The sequence below is a fragment of the Aphidius gifuensis genome, linkage group LG3 (assembly GCF_014905175.1).
Source record: "Aphidius gifuensis isolate YNYX2018 linkage group LG3, ASM1490517v1, whole genome shotgun sequence".
Classification (NCBI taxonomy): domain Eukaryota; kingdom Metazoa; phylum Arthropoda; class Insecta; order Hymenoptera; family Braconidae; genus Aphidius; species Aphidius gifuensis.
In genome coordinates this window covers 15,694,846-15,710,332 of record NC_057790.1, presented here as the reverse complement: position 1 = coordinate 15,710,332, position 15,487 = coordinate 15,694,846, and the positions used below count along the sequence as shown (strand labels likewise).

The window sequence follows — 15,487 nt, the reverse complement described above, 5'->3', positions numbered from 1 at the left end:
AAATTATAACAATTTTTTTTTATATTTCGTGTGACAACAATAATTTATTTTTTTATGATTTAAGTTTAATGGTGTGTCAACCTTGAAATAAGTTTAAAGAAAAAAATTAAAAATTAAATCGAAATGTACAAGATTCTATGATAAATTATTGCGATTCAAAGCATATTATAGTTGAACCTGTTTTACGGTTCTTTTTCTATTGTCCTCATTTATTTTTTTGAAATTATTAACATAAATCTTTTTTTTTTTTTTTACTGGTCTATATTGTTATTATTATAATTATTATTAAAAAATAAAAAAAAACTATGAGGGATGGGTTTTGAATGACAATAGTGAATAAATAATAATAAAACAAAAAAGTAAGAAAGAGGTGGAAATTTGGTTGTCAAGACCTTGCTCTTTGCGGTTTCAACAGTTGTTTCTTTAACTCTCTAGTAAGAGGATTTAAAAATATCGTTTAAATTATTTTTGATACTATATAAATATGTTTAATAAAAAAGTGTTATTATTATTTATTTGTATATGTCATTTGTCAAATGGTATTAATGTATTATTGGCAACAATGGGTGGAACAAAATCGCATACAGTACCATTTGTTGCACTTGGTACTGCACTTCGCGACCGTGGTCATAATGTTACACTTTTAAGTGCATTCACTGGACCTGCAGCTAATAATGGACTTCGTGAATTGGTGCCTTCTATTCTAGAAGTAAATATAATTTCTTTTATTTTTTTTTTCTACTATGTATAATAAATAATAATTTTTCTTTGCTGGTCTGTTTACGTTTCAATAAATTTAAGAAATTTATTCTTGATTTAAAATTGATAATACGTTTTAACTGCAGTTTTTGTTCTTCATCAGGTGTCTGTTTTATTTCGTGTATAAATATTGAAATATTGAAATAATGAAATTTTAAAAAACCATAGAATATTTGTTTTAATTCAATTTAACAAACTTAGCTTATTGTAAAAAAGTAACAGAGTATTTAAATATAATTGTTTATAATATTTTGATAATAACTGTAACAATCTGTTAAAATTCAAATATTATTTGTAAAATTATATTTGAAAACTTTGTTCGATTTTTACCACAATCTAAATTTCTTAAATTACATTTTTTTTTTCTATATTTTTGAATTCATTTCTAAAAAATCAAACTAAATTCGAAACTTACTGTCAAATTATTGTTAATTAAAAATATATTTATTTGATTCTTTAAGCCGTAACAAGTTAAAAAAAGTTAATGATATCATCAAATAATCTAAAACATGATGGTAAACTAACAAATGCGTTTTTTTTTTTTTTCATCAAACTAGCATTTTTTTCAAGTTAAAAAAACTTAATACATATATTTCTTTTTCTTTTTGATATAAGGTCATTATTAATTAACCTTTTGAAAAATGCAAATAAATTATTGATATTTTTAGTAAGAATATAATATGTTTCTTATTTTTTTTAAGCAATAAAATAAAATTTAAAAATTCAGATATATTATTTTATTAGAATTTATTATTCTTCGTCATACTATGTTCCTAATACAAATCAGCCATATAATATTTTTCATGACGCTGAAGAAGCTAGCGGCCACTCAAAAAATATAATTCTTATTTCTATATTTGTTTCAATTTATTAACCACAAAAGTTATCAAATGTAACTAAACTGATAAATATATAAAATAACATTTCAATATCATTTAATCGAAAATATATTGAATAAATAAATATATTCAAAAACTAATTAACATAACTAAATTTGTAAATTATTTAAATATAAAAAATAAAAATAAAAATAAAATGAAACTAAATTGATAAGATAAACAAGTAGATACCACTTTTCAATTACCAACTTGTAAAATTAAATAACTCAATGTCAATATATTCATTCGATTATTTAATAATTTACATATTATTATTTTGGAAAGATGAAATTATGTGATATAAAAAAATTAATTACATAATTGTATATTATTTTTTTTTAAATTTATTACACCGATATGAATGAAAACATGATACACTTTCACTTAATTACTGACCAGAGCCAAAAAAAAATTTAAATAAATAAATGGAATTTCTGATGGCTTCCCGTTTTGTAAAAATTTAGCTCAATGTCGTTAAAAAAAAGAATTTGTTCTATCAGGCTTATGTTGGAAATTATACATCAGAGTGGGATTTGATTGGGTCACGTTACCGAAATGAATTGCCACTTTCACCATGGGATGCCATGAGATATGGATGGGAATCATGTGAATCAATTTTACGAGATGAAACAACAGTTGCAAATATACGTAAACCAGTCCCATTTGATAATGAATCAATTGATAATCATTGGGATGTTGCAGTTATTGATGGTGCATTTCCTGAATGTCTGTTAGGAATTCTGTACGGTCAATCAATTCCAACAGTAATGTTAAACACGGTAAATAAATTATTACATTATAAAACGAACAATTAATTGAAATTAATTTATTACAAAAAAAAAACAGGTCGCTTTATACAGTGGTTCATTATCACGTCAAGGTAATCCATCACCATGGTCAATTACACCATATTTTGGTAAAAGTTTTACTCAAGATATGAATTTTTTGGAGCGTGTTATTAACGTTGCTTGTCTTGGTGTACTTGAAATGATGCACTGGATTATGACAACTGGTTATATTCAGCCAGTTATAAGAAAATATATTGGCAAGTTAATAATAATATTGATATTATATGTATTTGTTTTATAAATTATAATTAATAATTATTATAATATATTTAAAATTTATATAGGTAATCATGTGCCAGATGTCAGAGAATTAATATCAGATGTTCCATTAACATTACAAAATACACATCATTCAGTATCTGAATCTTTTCCATATTTATCAAATGTTGTTAATGTTGCTTGTCTTCATTGTCGTTCACCAATGCGATTAAGTCCTGATTTGGATTTATTTTTACGTAAAGGTAACGATATATATTTCATCATAAGTTATTTTTACTTTCAATTAAGTAATCTGTGCTAGCAGGTTTTTTTATAAATAAGACTATGATGGCAATACTAACAAATGTCAATTCAATCAACTTTCAATGATATTTTTTTATTTATATTTTTAATTTAAAAATAGGTTTTATATTTGTCTCAATGGGATCATCAGTTAGAGCATCAGGTATGCCTGATTCATTGAGAGAAATGTTTATTGGTGCATTTACAACATTACCATATAATGTCATATGGAAATGGGAAGGTAGTAAAATTGATAATTTACCAAGTAATGTTAGAATAGGTGCTTGGTGGCCACAACAAGAGCTACTTGGACACAGTGAATTACGAGCATTCGTATCTCATGGTGGATTACTTTCACTACATGAAGCTGCATATCACGGTGTACCAACACTTGTATTGCCAGTATTTTGTGATCATGATGGAAATGCTGCACAAGCTGGTTTGTTTTTTATTATTATTATTTATTAAAATTATAAATAATATATATACATACATAATATGTAAATATTTATCAACAGAAAAACTTGGTTATGCACGTGTTATGAATTTAGCAACTATAACAATCAATGAATTACGTGAAGGTATATTGAAAATATCACAAAAACGTGATAATACATATAGAGAAGCAGCAAAATATCGTAGCATGCTTATGAAAGATCAACCAATTGAACCAAAAAAATTAGCGGTGTGGTCAGTTGAACATGTAGCGAGGTACGGTGGTGAACATTTGAAAAGTTCCACAAGGTAATATTGTTTTATTCAAATTTGTTATTTCATTTATTTATTTACTTATCACTAATTTATTTGTTTTTTTACAATGCAGATTTATGGGTGTTTTGCGGTATTATTCAATTGATGTTTTTATATTTTATATTGCAATATTTATTTTTTTATTACAATCATTTCGCATATTAACGCGAAAAACATATTTTAAACATGTACAAATAATGAAAAAAAAAAAAGATTGACTGAATGAATAGTTTTTTTTTTGTTTTTTGAGTTAATTATTTAAGCATTTATTGATTATTTTATAAAATATATAATTATTTTAAATTAATGTAATTTAATAATATTATGGTTCTATTGTTAATAAGAAAAAACTAAAACTAACGTGGTTAGACAAACACAGCAACTATCTCTCTTTATGTTATGCATGAATATGGTGTTTATTAATTTTGGTTTACGAATCCTTTGATGTTCTTTATTCATCATTGGCGTCATCAGTTTGTCTATATAATTTTCTGTGTCTACACATGCATATACTAACAAAAACCACTTGACTCCATCAATATTTACAAACTTTTTTTTTTTATAAATAATAATACATATTGATAATATGATATATTATCATTATATTTTATTATTTATTGAAAATATTGTTTTTAAAAAAAATGCTTTATTATTATTTTAATAAATATTTTATAAAAATAATGTGTCTTTGTCATCATTCATCAACTATTCAGCATTATCAATTAAAAATTAAACCAAAGGATGTTAACTGGAGAGTTATCGCTGGACATGTTGACATGTGAGTTGATAAAAAAGTTCATTCATTAAAATGAATTCAACAAGACAACTTAGTAAATATACATTTTGTATAATTATTTATATATTCATGTGTTTTTTGATATTATATATAAGAATAAATTATAAAAATAATAATAATGATTTAAAAACAACATTATTATTTGAAAAATATAATGTTGATAATAGTAAATATAATAATTTGAATAATGATGATAAAATAATTGTGAATAATTCAACAATGACAATTGAAAATAATGTAATTGATGTACTTCAAAAAATTTCAAGTGTATGTGAAAAATATAATAAGACAAGTAGTTTAGAAAGAACACATTTTTTATATAATCATAAAAATAAAGTACTTTATTGTTGGATACATCAAGTTGCATCAAAAAGTTTTATAAAACTTTTTGCTGATTTAAAAAATATAAGTATTGTTGATGATCATTATTACAAGTATGAAAAATTTTAATTATTGTACTATTTATTGTTTTAGATTAAATAGATTTGTATTTTATTTTTTTTCGGTAGACAAATTGAAAAACTTGCACCAGGTAGTATTGAAGAACTGTTAGATGTCATTGATGATGTTGGTGTTTTTAAATTTTTAATTACAAGACACCCATATGAAAGATTGGTATCATCATTTAGAAAAAATATTGAAGATAATAGAAAATATTCAAGACAATCTTGGAATTTTGTACCGAAAATATTTTCCATAACAAGACCACAACTTTTTAATGATTCTTCAGAGAGTTCAATGGAAAAAATATTTCACATTGATCGAAGGTCTCTCTTTTTTTTTTACTAGTAAATTTTAATCTTAAAAAAAAGAAGAAAAAAAAAAAATTAAAGTTTTAATGTTAAAATTATTGTTGTTATTTTCTACTTTAAGTTTTAATAATTCAAGAGATTGTTGACTTTATCTCAAGAGTAGATAAAAGTGAAAAAAAAAAAAAATATAAAGATATTATTGAAAAAAGTTTTTAATACTTTATTATGAATTTTTTTTTTTTCTTTTAAAACAAACTGTAAAATTAATTAAATAATTAATTTTCTTAGATTAAAAATCATACCGACATTTGAAGAATTTATAATATGGCTTTTGCAACAATCTGAAGATGATGATGATGAATACTGGAATCAATATAATTCACACTGTGCTGTTTGTCAAATGACATTTGATTATATACTTAAAATTGATTCATCAATTTTCAAACAAGATTTTAATTATATACTATCGAATTTTAAAGATAATTTAAAATTAAATAAATTAAAATTATTATCAGAAAATAAATCAACTGATTTCAATCGTACGTGTATTTATCTATCTCAACTAAGTAAAAAAATATTTAATCAACTTTACGCTCGTTATAAATTTGACTTTGAAATGTTTGATTATTCTTCCAATCTATACTTGGAAAATTGTATTAAAAAAATATAAATTGAGCTATAATTAATCTGTTGAAATTGAAAAGAATAAATACTAAAGAGAGAGACAATGGCAATTAATTAAATGAAATTTAATTAGCTACATATTAAGAGTAAAAAAAAAAAAAGCAATAAAATTAATAATTAAAAAGAAAAAAAAATATACAAATTTATAAATGAAAATGATATTTATTTTTAATAATTATTTCACACTGTTTTTTTACTTATTTTTTTTTTTTTTGTACCTTTTAATGATTTTTCATGTTTCTAAATTCAATGAAAAATAGATAAAGACATTAAAGGTAGGTTTTAAATCATTACATCAGACTTATCAAAATAATTATGGAAAATGGAATAGATATAAATTATAATTTATTCACCAGAATTTGTTTTTTTAACTGGTACAGCATTTTTGTCATCCGAATCATCATCTCCATCATCAAAAACAATTTGGCACTCATCATCACTTGATTCACGATGTCGTTTTTGAAGTGTTTTTTGTTTGATTGTAGAACCATTGGAAGTTTCGACATCTGAATTATTGTCAACAATACAAATGTCATCATCATCATTGTCCACATCAATATTATTATGGTCTTTATTATCAGCAATGACATCATCACCATTGGTATTATTTTTATCATCAGTTGTATCAGATGTTTTACGTTTTTTATTTGATGGACTTTCATCTGATGGAACTTCAGTTTTTCTCTTTTTAATTAAAGGTTGTTCTTGTACAGGTTTAACTTCATCATCAACTTCAACTTCTTCAATGTCATCGTCATCTTCAACTTGACTGATTTGGCCATTTGATGTTGATGGTTTATCTTGATTATTTTCACCATTATCTTGAACATTTATTTTTTCTTCTTTTGGCCTTAAATCATTTTCATCAGCAACAACCAAAAAATCTGGACCCTCTGTTCTACCAGATGGTTTTTCACGATGTACAACAGTTACAGTGAGTGAATAATTTTGTTGAAAATCATCAACTTTTAATATAGCACCATCTTTAACACCCAAATCAGCAAGTACTTTATCATTATTTGCTTCAGTTTCACCTTCTTCTGAACTTATTAAAACAATACCTTTTCCATCAACCATAACATCTGGTGCAATCATATTTAAACGATTTTTAAGAACAATTTCTTCAAGTTCAGCAATTGTCATTTTAGTTGTATCAACAGCAAGTGCTGCTGATGGTGTTGGTGCACAAACATAACATTTTTGATTTGGTTTATTAAGTATTTTTTCTGGTACTAATAATTCATTTCTTGGATTTGGTTTTGGTCGTAAATAAACACTTTTACATGATTCTAAATCATTTTTAATAATTCTAAATGCATGTAGAACAACAACACCAGCAATTATTGCATTTGTTGTTGCAATTGCTGGTATGATATTACCAGCCATTGATTTTATATCAAAACGTGATTTTTGTGGTATGCCAAATATATAAGAACGTATATTTGCACATGCAGCAACAAAATCCATGGCATCTTGATCATCTTTATCCCAAACAAGATGATCATTTGGATTTTTAATTCTTAAATTATCAAGATTTTTACTTAAATTTTTTAATGCATTTGAAAATACATCAGAACATTTTGCAATACTCCATTTTTGTTGATCTTTAAGAACATGTTCATCTGATTTATCTTTACTACAACCAGCAACAACATCTGGCAAATTTTTCCAATCAAGTGGTGTTGGTGCTCTTCGTGTTTTCCATAAATTATCCATTGTTAAAAGATACTTAATATCTTCATGGAAAAGTTTTGTAAATAATTTTTCAGCATCATAACCACATGATTGAGCCCAAAGACGTGTTGATACACGTTCAACATTACCCTTGGCATTTGATTCAGAATTTTGTCCAACTTCTGATGAAGCTTCTGGATCAGCTGTGTCTGGTGAGACATCTTGATCAGGATCCTCTTCACCAAATAACTGATTAAATAAATGTTTTGACCAAACAATGCAATGAATTGGTTCACTTGGAGTATTACGAATTGTACAACCAGGGAATGTTTTTTGTGGTGCTTTTGGAAGACACTCGTAGCATTGAGTCAAGCCTTTTTTAATGAATTCAACTTGACCATAATAACCAGCTGTTCCAGACTCAACTAGAGGAACATCTGATGCCAAACACATTCGATTAACATGATTACGAGCTGCACGATTATCAAGTGCATTCAATACCAGAGAAAATTTCTTGAAAAATGACACACCATAATCTGATCTGTGGAGAAAAAACATCAATATGAATTATTTTGTCAAAAAAAATTCAATTCACATAATAAATTATGTACTTACGAGGTAATACTGTCATGATATGAGACTATTTTAACATCTGGGTTAAAAGTTAATGCAGTTTCACGTGCAACTGATGATTTTGATTTACCAACATGTTGTTTATGAAACAAAAATTGTCTATTCAAGTTGCTGACATCAATTGTATCAAGATCAATCTGAAAATTCAACAACAAATTAGTTTATGTTTGAGAGTGTTGTAAAAATAAAGCAACATGAGTAAATGAAAAATAGAAGTAAAATTGGACTTACTATTTCAATGTCGGTAAATCCAGTTAATACAAGATTCTTAAGAATTTCACAACCGATACCACCGGCACCAACAAGTAATACTTTACTTTTTAATATTGAATCTTGAAGGTCTTTACGAAAAACGCCGTCTATGCACGCGGCCATTTTTATTTTATAATTATTTCTTTTTTAGTTTTTAACGTATTCAACACAAAAAACAGACATCAACTGAAAAACTTGGGATAATGGATATTGGTGTTTAACAAAGCAGACGCGCCGTTTCTATTACAGTCTTTTTTTGCTCTTTTTTTTCCCCTTTCCTCTCAACGGTTGAAACAGGGGTGCATGGGTGCGTTCCGTGGCTATCCAGTCCGTACGAACTTCAAAATGGCGGAGTTTGGAAATATTTTGATCCTTTGTTGTGGTAGACTTGATTTTTTTCATTTGAAAATAATTTGATCAAATTTGACGTTAGCCAATTTATTCGACAGATTTGAAATAATTAAATAGAAACTCTGTCAACTTAAACCTGAAAAAAATAGTAATACTTTAATAGTAATATTTTAAGTTTTTATAAATCTCTGGCCTTCTCTTTGGCTATAGTGATGTATCATAGTAACTTTTAACATTATTAGAATTTTCATTTTTTTCGTCGCCATTTTGAAGTTCGTACGGACTGGGTAGCCACGGAACGCACCCCGTGCTTCGGATCACTTCGGATCGGATTTCTAAAATGGCGACAGCCGACAGGTCGAATATAAAAAAATCCATAAGTCCCTATATCACTCCAAAGTCCAAACTCTCTTTATGATAATATTCTATTGTTTTTTCTCCCGACAGAGCTCCCGAAGAAAATGTAGATATATTTTCTTTATATTTTTATTTAGTTTTTAATTTTTTTATGTTTCTTTTTTGTCAAAATTGATATAGTAAATTTCAACGAAGAAGACTAGAAATACTGGGGTGCATTCCTTTAATAAAAAATTTTTTTTCGTTTTGCAATTTCGCGCTGTAATACCGACTAAAGACTAGAAACAGAAAAAACGACAAAAGTTATAAATTTCTCTATGCAATATTCCAGGCTTTACAGTTTACGATAATGTGTGGTATGAGCTATGTGACAATAACAAACAATCACAACAAGTCAATTTTCTATTTATTTCAGTTTGATATAAACATTGAACAGTTATCCATCTAATAATTGGAAGCCAAAAAAAATAATGTTATGTGCCAGTACTGCCACTACACGAAACAGCTTTTTCCTATAAAATTTTGGCCGGTATTACAGGGCGAAATTGCAAAACGAAAAAACATTTTTTATTGAAGGAATGCACCCCTGGTATTCTGGTAATCCTAGTAATTTATAATTCGGCAGCCATCTTGACTGATCTTGAAGGGTGACAAACTGACAATCTTGAACTCTGGGGTACGTTCCAAAACCTCCGTTCTGTTCGGTATATATCAAGATGGCGAACTTTTGTACCTATCTCATGGAGTTTATACCACTGAAATATAATAAAACTGGAAGCCGAACTTAGCGTCGCCGAGAGAGAGATTCAATGGATGGGCTTTTGTCCTTGTCGGTACAGTCACGTCAACTAAAGTTGGTTGAGACTGTACTGAAATATAATGTAACTTTTATATCGTGTAGTTTGTTTTGACGTTGACTGTACAAGATTTAATGTGCGCATGCGTGAGTGAGAGGGAAAGCCATCCAATCAAGAAGACTAGAAATACAGGAGGACGAATCCTGTTCAAACCGTTCCCAGTGTGCCGTATATTGAGGGCGCTGTGGCCTATAACGTGCGACGGTCGCTTTTACAATGCGCACAATACAAACATACTCTGACAAACATCATGTGTATATGCTCTATTAGTGTTTGTCAGAGTATGTTTGTATTGTGCGCATTGTAAAAAAAAAGCGATACAAGTCGCGCACGTTACCCGGGTACTACTAGCGCCCCTCAATTATGCGGCGACCATATAGCGGAACGGTTTTTATATACAGGCGAGATAGGGAGTAAGTCCTCCTGTATTTCTAGTCTTCTTGCATCCAATATATTATTTTTTTTCCTGTATATTTTCGCGCATGCGCAGTTAAATGCGCAGTCGGCAAAAAGTCAGTTTGCAACAGTGTAGGATATGAGGGGCTAGATCAGCCATGTTTTAAATCTTATTTTTAAAAAATTATTTGTTCGACGCTACTGTTCTCTCAACAAGTTTGCATAACAGGCGCATGTGCATGATCATGCGCATGAAAGTAAAAAAAAATAAACACCCAAAAGAAAGCACCTATTGCTATCTCTAGCGACACTGCGTGCATTGGCTAGGCATAGGAGTTCATTTTCCAGTTTTATTATATTTCAGTGGTTTATACACCTCCATGACCTATCTTAATTGCTGGGTAGAATCGCCGCCATCTTGATATACCGAACCGAACGGAGGTTTTGGAACGTACCCCAGACGAGTGACGACAGAGTAACTTTTAAAACGCACCTTAAAGTCCCTAAGCCAATCCATGCAGTCCGTCTTGTATAAAGCAGTAAAATTTATTTATAAAGTGTGTGTGTCTGTGATGATAACAATATTAAATAATGTTAACCAATAAGAAAAACAATAAATAAATAAGTAAAATATCCATCTAGTTTAGGTATTAGAGTAAGTTTCTAACAATTAACCTACAACAATATTAATTAAAACAAACTAAACAAAATTATTAAGCCAAATTTTTTTATGTCTTCTAGATTAATAGATTAAAACAATGAATATTCTAAGAATCATAACTGGAAATTCTTCAAATAGCCATCTAAAATTATCCAAGATATTATTTAGAAAGCTAGATAATTATTTAACAAAATCATCAGTTAAAGTTCACAATTCAGCAAAAGAATTTAAATTACCTGCTACCACAACTTCAAGAGCACTTGCTAGAATAAAACATAGGGATGGTATTTCTCAAGAATATGACATAATTTATAGAAGTACAATGTCAAGATACATAATGTATATTTATCCAGCATCACTTGTTATGATAGTTTGTGGTTTTTATGCAACATACATGTCATTTACAAATATTCAAACAGTACTTGATAGTCAACTGATTAAAAATATACCAGTATCATATGGCAATAAATATGAAATGATGTTTTGTTATTTTGTTTATTATGCTGTTAATATATTAATGTGTTGTGCATGTGTAAGACATCCAATAAGAATATATTGTAATCATGATAAAAATATATATAAAATGATCACGATAAATTGGAGATATCCATTTAAAAAAATAACTGAATTTACACCTAAAAATGTAGAAAAAAAACATAGAAATCCATGGAATGCATTGATGCAAGCATCACATTCAATCAACGGAAAAACATATCATCTTATGCAAGATGGTTTTCGTTCACAATCACATTATTTTGCAATGCTTGGACATAAAGATTATTAATAAATAAAAAAATAATAAAAACCATTAATTTTATGAGAATAAATTTATTTATTTAACTTATCAACTTACCGGGTTTCCCTCCCGATAAATTTACAAATATTTTCATAAGGAATTTTTTTTAATACAGATTTATTAATAAGCTCAACGTCAACACTAAATTCATCAATTCTAACTTTTTTAATAATAGCAATGGATCCAGTTTTGTAACCTTTGACAATTAAAACTTCTCGGCCAATAGTAGGTATAACTGTTTCAAGATGCTCTTGATCTAATTTAACAACATGCCCATTAACATTATCTGGAGATATGAGTTTTACTGTTCCAACAAAACCTGATTCTAGTACTGGTTCTTGAATAACACCCTTGGCCTTGTAATACTTGGAGCCAAGTGTTTTTGTGATTATTTTAACAACTAAGTTTCTTCTTAACCATCCAGATTGTTGTTCTGTTTCTTTTTTAATTGATTTTTTATCATTTTCTTCGTGTGGTCTTTTGGAGCCTCGTCTTAATGAACTTGATGATGATGATGATGATTCACTATGATAATCATTATTTTCAATAGTATCAAGTGGTTCATCTTTAATTTTAATTTTTAACTTTGATTCTACGGATCTTGGTGCAAATGCCAATGGTGGACCCATCACTGATATTTTTGGTTTTAATTTGAAATCTAAAATAAGTGGACCATCTTCATCTGATCGCATTAAAGGTACAACATTATCATCAGGATTATTATTATCTTCTTTACGTCCTTTTTTAACTTGTTTTTCAATAAAATCCATCATTCTTTCTTGATCGTCTTTGTCCATTTTTGTTTTTTTGACTTTTTTTTCTTCTTCAGCAAGTTTTTCTGGACCTCTGTCAATATAGGTTACAAACCATCCTTGTTCTGTTTCATCAACAACACATTTACCAGTTCGACCAAGCCATTTAACAAAAGCTGTTAAACTTAACCACATTGTTGAATTCATATGTATATGATCACGAGCAGAAATATAATCTTGATATACTTTATTTGCTGATACACGTTTTGTCCCAAATTGTCGTTTTAATAAATACAAATAATCATTTGAAAAATCTTTTGAAAATTCATTCATATACTTGTGAGGATTATCAGCAAAAAGTAAAAGTTGACGGTGATGAGATTCTGACATTGTATGACATTTAAAACCATTTTCATCACGACATTGTTTTTCACACATTTGACAAAACCATCGTAATTTTTGAAGACCTTTTGATTTGATCTTGTTGGCAATGTATTTGGGGGTTCCAACTTCATGTTTACCCATTTTGTAAAATGTACTTTCAAATTAATTTTCAGCCTGGAACAAATGATTACTTTTAAAAGACTGATGTGTCAAGTAACTTATAACCCAAGTATAGGTAAAGCAAAAATGAACTTGGTCTAGTATTTTTTAATAAATTTTTTATGAATAGCTAATTAAAATTAATCAGCATAATCAATGATACTTTTTTTTAATGATAGGTATGATAGTATTAATCAAATAAAGTTTCAAAGAGTTTTATTAGTTTATAATAAATGAGTTGTAACTTTACCTCAACAATAATCCAAAGCACTTTAAAGTTAAAATTTACAGTAAAATTGTTGCAAAATGTTCACTGTTGAAAATGGTTGAAAACGTAAATGAAACAGAATGTAAATAGTAAATACGTTGTAAATTTACATATGTCAAATTGTCAAATTAATTTCAAGACAGCGTTCGATAGCTGCACCCGTATTCAGAGGATGTTCTCATTAGGGCGTTTTTTTTCCGATGGTGGCGTTTGTGAAGCCTTTCTATATGAAATCTATATAAAAAAAATTTTGTCAAGCGCCATCAGCGGAAAAAAAAAGCCCTAATGAGAACAATTTTGCCCCGTGAATACGGGTGCTGGCCGAGGCCAAAAATCCGGCTAATTTTTTATCATGGTTTATTTTATATGTTCGTAGTGTCAGCACTGCTACATTATAATTTCAAATATTTACATGGGATTTGATTTATCAAGTTTTTCCGTTGCAGGTTGCTCGGCCCAGCTATCGGCAAATCGCTCCCCAAGAAGGTTGGATTTAGTTGGATTGTAATTTCCAAGGCTTCTCCCGTCTCCGCGGTCCCTGGCCATGTGCGCAGAAGTTATTACCTAAATCAAGAAGACTAGAAAGAGTCTTTCTAGTCTTCTTGACCTAAATACATGAGTTTTTACGCACACAAACAGGAAAAAAAATAAATACACAAAAGAAAGCACTTGGGTGCATTCCTTTAATAAAAAATTTTTTTTTCGTTTTGCAATTTCGCCCTGCAGTCCAATTCACAGGGCAAATTTTTTGCCGCTGATGGCGCTTGTAAAAATTTTTTTTATATATAGATTTTACATACAAAAGCTTCACAAGCGCCGTGAGTGGTGAAAAAAAGCCCTAAATTGTAATGCCCTGCAATGCCCTGTGAATTGGACTGCAGTAATACCGGCCAAAATTTTATAGGAAAAAGCTGTTTCTTGTAGTGGCAGTACTGGCACATGACATTATTTTTTTTGGCTCCCAATTATTGGGTGCGTTCCGTCTTCCGTGGGACCGTGGCTATCCAGTCCGTACGAGCTTCAAAATGGCGGAGTTTGGAAATCTTTTGATCATTTGTTGTGGTAGATCTGATTTTTTTTATTTAAAAACAATCTAATCAAATTTGACATTAGCCAATTTATTTGACAGATTTGAAATAACTAAATAGAAACTTTGCCAACTTAAACCTAAAAAAAATAGTAATACTTAATATTTTAAATTTTTATAAATCTCTGTCCTTTTCTCTGGCTATAGTGATGTATCATAGTAACTTTTAACATTATTAGAATTTTTATTTTTTTCGTCGCCATTTTGAAGTTCGTACGGACTGGATAACCACGGAACGCACCCCGTGCTTCGGATCACTTCGGATCGGATTTCTAAAATGGCGACAGCAGGACCAAGAATAGCACTTCAGGATTCAGCATTTTGTTGTGTCAACCAATTGCAACTGAAAAACATAAACAATTTATTTAAAATAAAATGGAAATCCCCCAAAACAATTATGTTTACAAAACCAACGATTCCAATATTTTTAGGTTAGTACACAAACGTCAAGAAAAATAAAAATAATAGGTGCTTTCTTTTGTGTATTTATTTTTTTTCACTTTAATGCGCATGATCATGCACATGCGCATATTATGCAAACATGAGAAGAGAACAGTGGCGTCGAAACAAATAATGCTTAAAAATCAAGAATTAAAACATGGCTGATCTAGCTCCTTATGTCCTACGCTGTTGCAATCTGACTTTTTGCCGACTGCGCATTTAAATGCTCATGCGTGAAAATAAACAGGAAAAAGAATAAACACCCAAAAGAAAGCACCTATTGAAAAATATAATACCGGCGCCGATGCACAGCCATTTTTTTTTAAATAAGTAATTCTGCGCATTCGCGCCTACGCGTGCGCTGATGGAGAATGGAGGTCACATCAGTGTTCTGGGGTACGTCCCAAAAATCACTCGAAGCCCGGAAGTTCAAGATTGCGATCATAGAAAA

The 15,487-nt window shown here is 28.8% G+C and overlaps 5 protein-coding genes and 1 pseudogene across 5 annotated transcripts; 3 read left to right on the top strand and 3 right to left on the bottom strand.

The window, feature by feature from the left end:
* The window catches only part of LOC122850946, a 220,743-nt pseudogene that overhangs the window by 144,992 nt on the left and 60,264 nt on the right, over window positions 1-15,487 (bottom strand).
* On the top strand, window positions 93-3,954 carry LOC122852083 (UDP-glucosyltransferase 2-like). The gene is made up of 7 exons (XM_044151663.1): window positions 93-709; window positions 2,138-2,416; window positions 2,484-2,682; window positions 2,770-2,946; window positions 3,108-3,425; window positions 3,505-3,730; window positions 3,810-3,954. The coding sequence occupies exons 1-7, from the start codon at window positions 485-487 to the stop codon at window positions 3,952-3,954; spliced, it is 1,569 nt and encodes a 522-aa protein (XP_044007598.1). The 5' UTR covers window positions 93-484.
* LOC122852104 (carbohydrate sulfotransferase 10-like) lies at window positions 3,999-5,954 on the top strand. Its single transcript, XM_044151708.1, has 3 exons — window positions 3,999-4,966; window positions 5,042-5,299; window positions 5,573-5,954. Exons 1-3 carry the CDS (start codon window positions 4,545-4,547, stop codon window positions 5,952-5,954), a joined length of 1,062 nt encoding a protein of 353 aa, XP_044007643.1. The 5' UTR covers window positions 3,999-4,544.
* LOC122852076 (SUMO-activating enzyme subunit 2) lies at window positions 6,032-9,010 on the bottom strand. The gene is made up of 3 exons (XM_044151653.1): window positions 8,507-9,010; window positions 8,258-8,412; window positions 6,032-8,183 (listed from the first exon to the last, which is right to left on the bottom strand). The coding sequence occupies exons 1-3, from the start codon at window positions 8,648-8,650 to the stop codon at window positions 6,314-6,316; spliced, it is 2,169 nt and encodes a 722-aa protein (XP_044007588.1). The 5' UTR covers window positions 8,651-9,010; the 3' UTR covers window positions 6,032-6,313.
* LOC122852120 lies at window positions 11,023-11,957 on the top strand. The gene is made up of 2 exons (XM_044151733.1): window positions 11,023-11,143; window positions 11,230-11,957. Exon 2 carries the CDS (start codon window positions 11,247-11,249, stop codon window positions 11,931-11,933), a length of 687 nt encoding a protein of 228 aa, XP_044007668.1. The 5' UTR covers window positions 11,023-11,143; window positions 11,230-11,246; the 3' UTR covers window positions 11,934-11,957.
* On the bottom strand, window positions 11,956-13,748 carry LOC122852098 (DNA/RNA-binding protein KIN17). The gene is made up of 2 exons (XM_044151695.1): window positions 13,491-13,748; window positions 11,956-13,255 (listed from the first exon to the last, which is right to left on the bottom strand). Exon 2 carries the CDS (start codon window positions 13,220-13,222, stop codon window positions 11,999-12,001), a length of 1,224 nt encoding a protein of 407 aa, XP_044007630.1. The 5' UTR covers window positions 13,223-13,255; window positions 13,491-13,748; the 3' UTR covers window positions 11,956-11,998.

What these genes read in the sequence shown, in the direction of transcription:
- LOC122852083 (XM_044151663.1), top strand. Translation starts at nt 485, where the DNA reads ATGTTTAATAAAAAAGTGTTATTATTATTTATTTGTATATGTCATTTG. An exon ending in GGATTTATTTTTACGTAAAG is followed by an intron (nt 2,947 to 3,107) that starts GTAACGATATAT and finishes ATTTAAAAATAG; the next exon opens with GTTTTATATTTGTCTCAATG. An exon ending in CATTTGAAAAGTTCCACAAG is followed by an intron (nt 3,731 to 3,809) that starts GTAATATTGTTT and finishes TTTACAATGCAG; the next exon opens with ATTTATGGGTGTTTTGCGGT.
- LOC122852104 (XM_044151708.1), top strand. Translation starts at nt 4,545, where the DNA reads ATGAATTCAACAAGACAACTTAGTAAATATACATTTTGTATAATTATT. An exon ending in GTTGATGATCATTATTACAA is followed by an intron (nt 4,967 to 5,041) that starts GTATGAAAAATT and finishes TTTTTTCGGTAG; the next exon opens with ACAAATTGAAAAACTTGCAC. An exon ending in ATATTTCACATTGATCGAAG is followed by an intron (nt 5,300 to 5,572) that starts GTCTCTCTTTTT and finishes TAATTTTCTTAG; the next exon opens with ATTAAAAATCATACCGACAT.
- LOC122852076 (XM_044151653.1), bottom strand. Translation starts at nt 8,650, where the DNA reads ATGGCCGCGTGCATAGACGGCGTTTTTCGTAAAGACCTTCAAGATTCA. An exon ending in GATTTACCGACATTGAAATA is followed by an intron (nt 8,413 to 8,506) that starts GTAAGTCCAATT and finishes TTGAATTTTCAG; the next exon opens with ATTGATCTTGATACAATTGA. An exon ending in TATCATGACAGTATTACCTC is followed by an intron (nt 8,184 to 8,257) that starts GTAAGTACATAA and finishes TTTTCTCCACAG; the next exon opens with ATCAGATTATGGTGTGTCAT.
- LOC122852120 (XM_044151733.1), top strand. Translation starts at nt 11,247, where the DNA reads ATGAATATTCTAAGAATCATAACTGGAAATTCTTCAAATAGCCATCTA.
- LOC122852098 (XM_044151695.1), bottom strand. Translation starts at nt 13,222, where the DNA reads ATGGGTAAACATGAAGTTGGAACCCCCAAATACATTGCCAACAAGATC.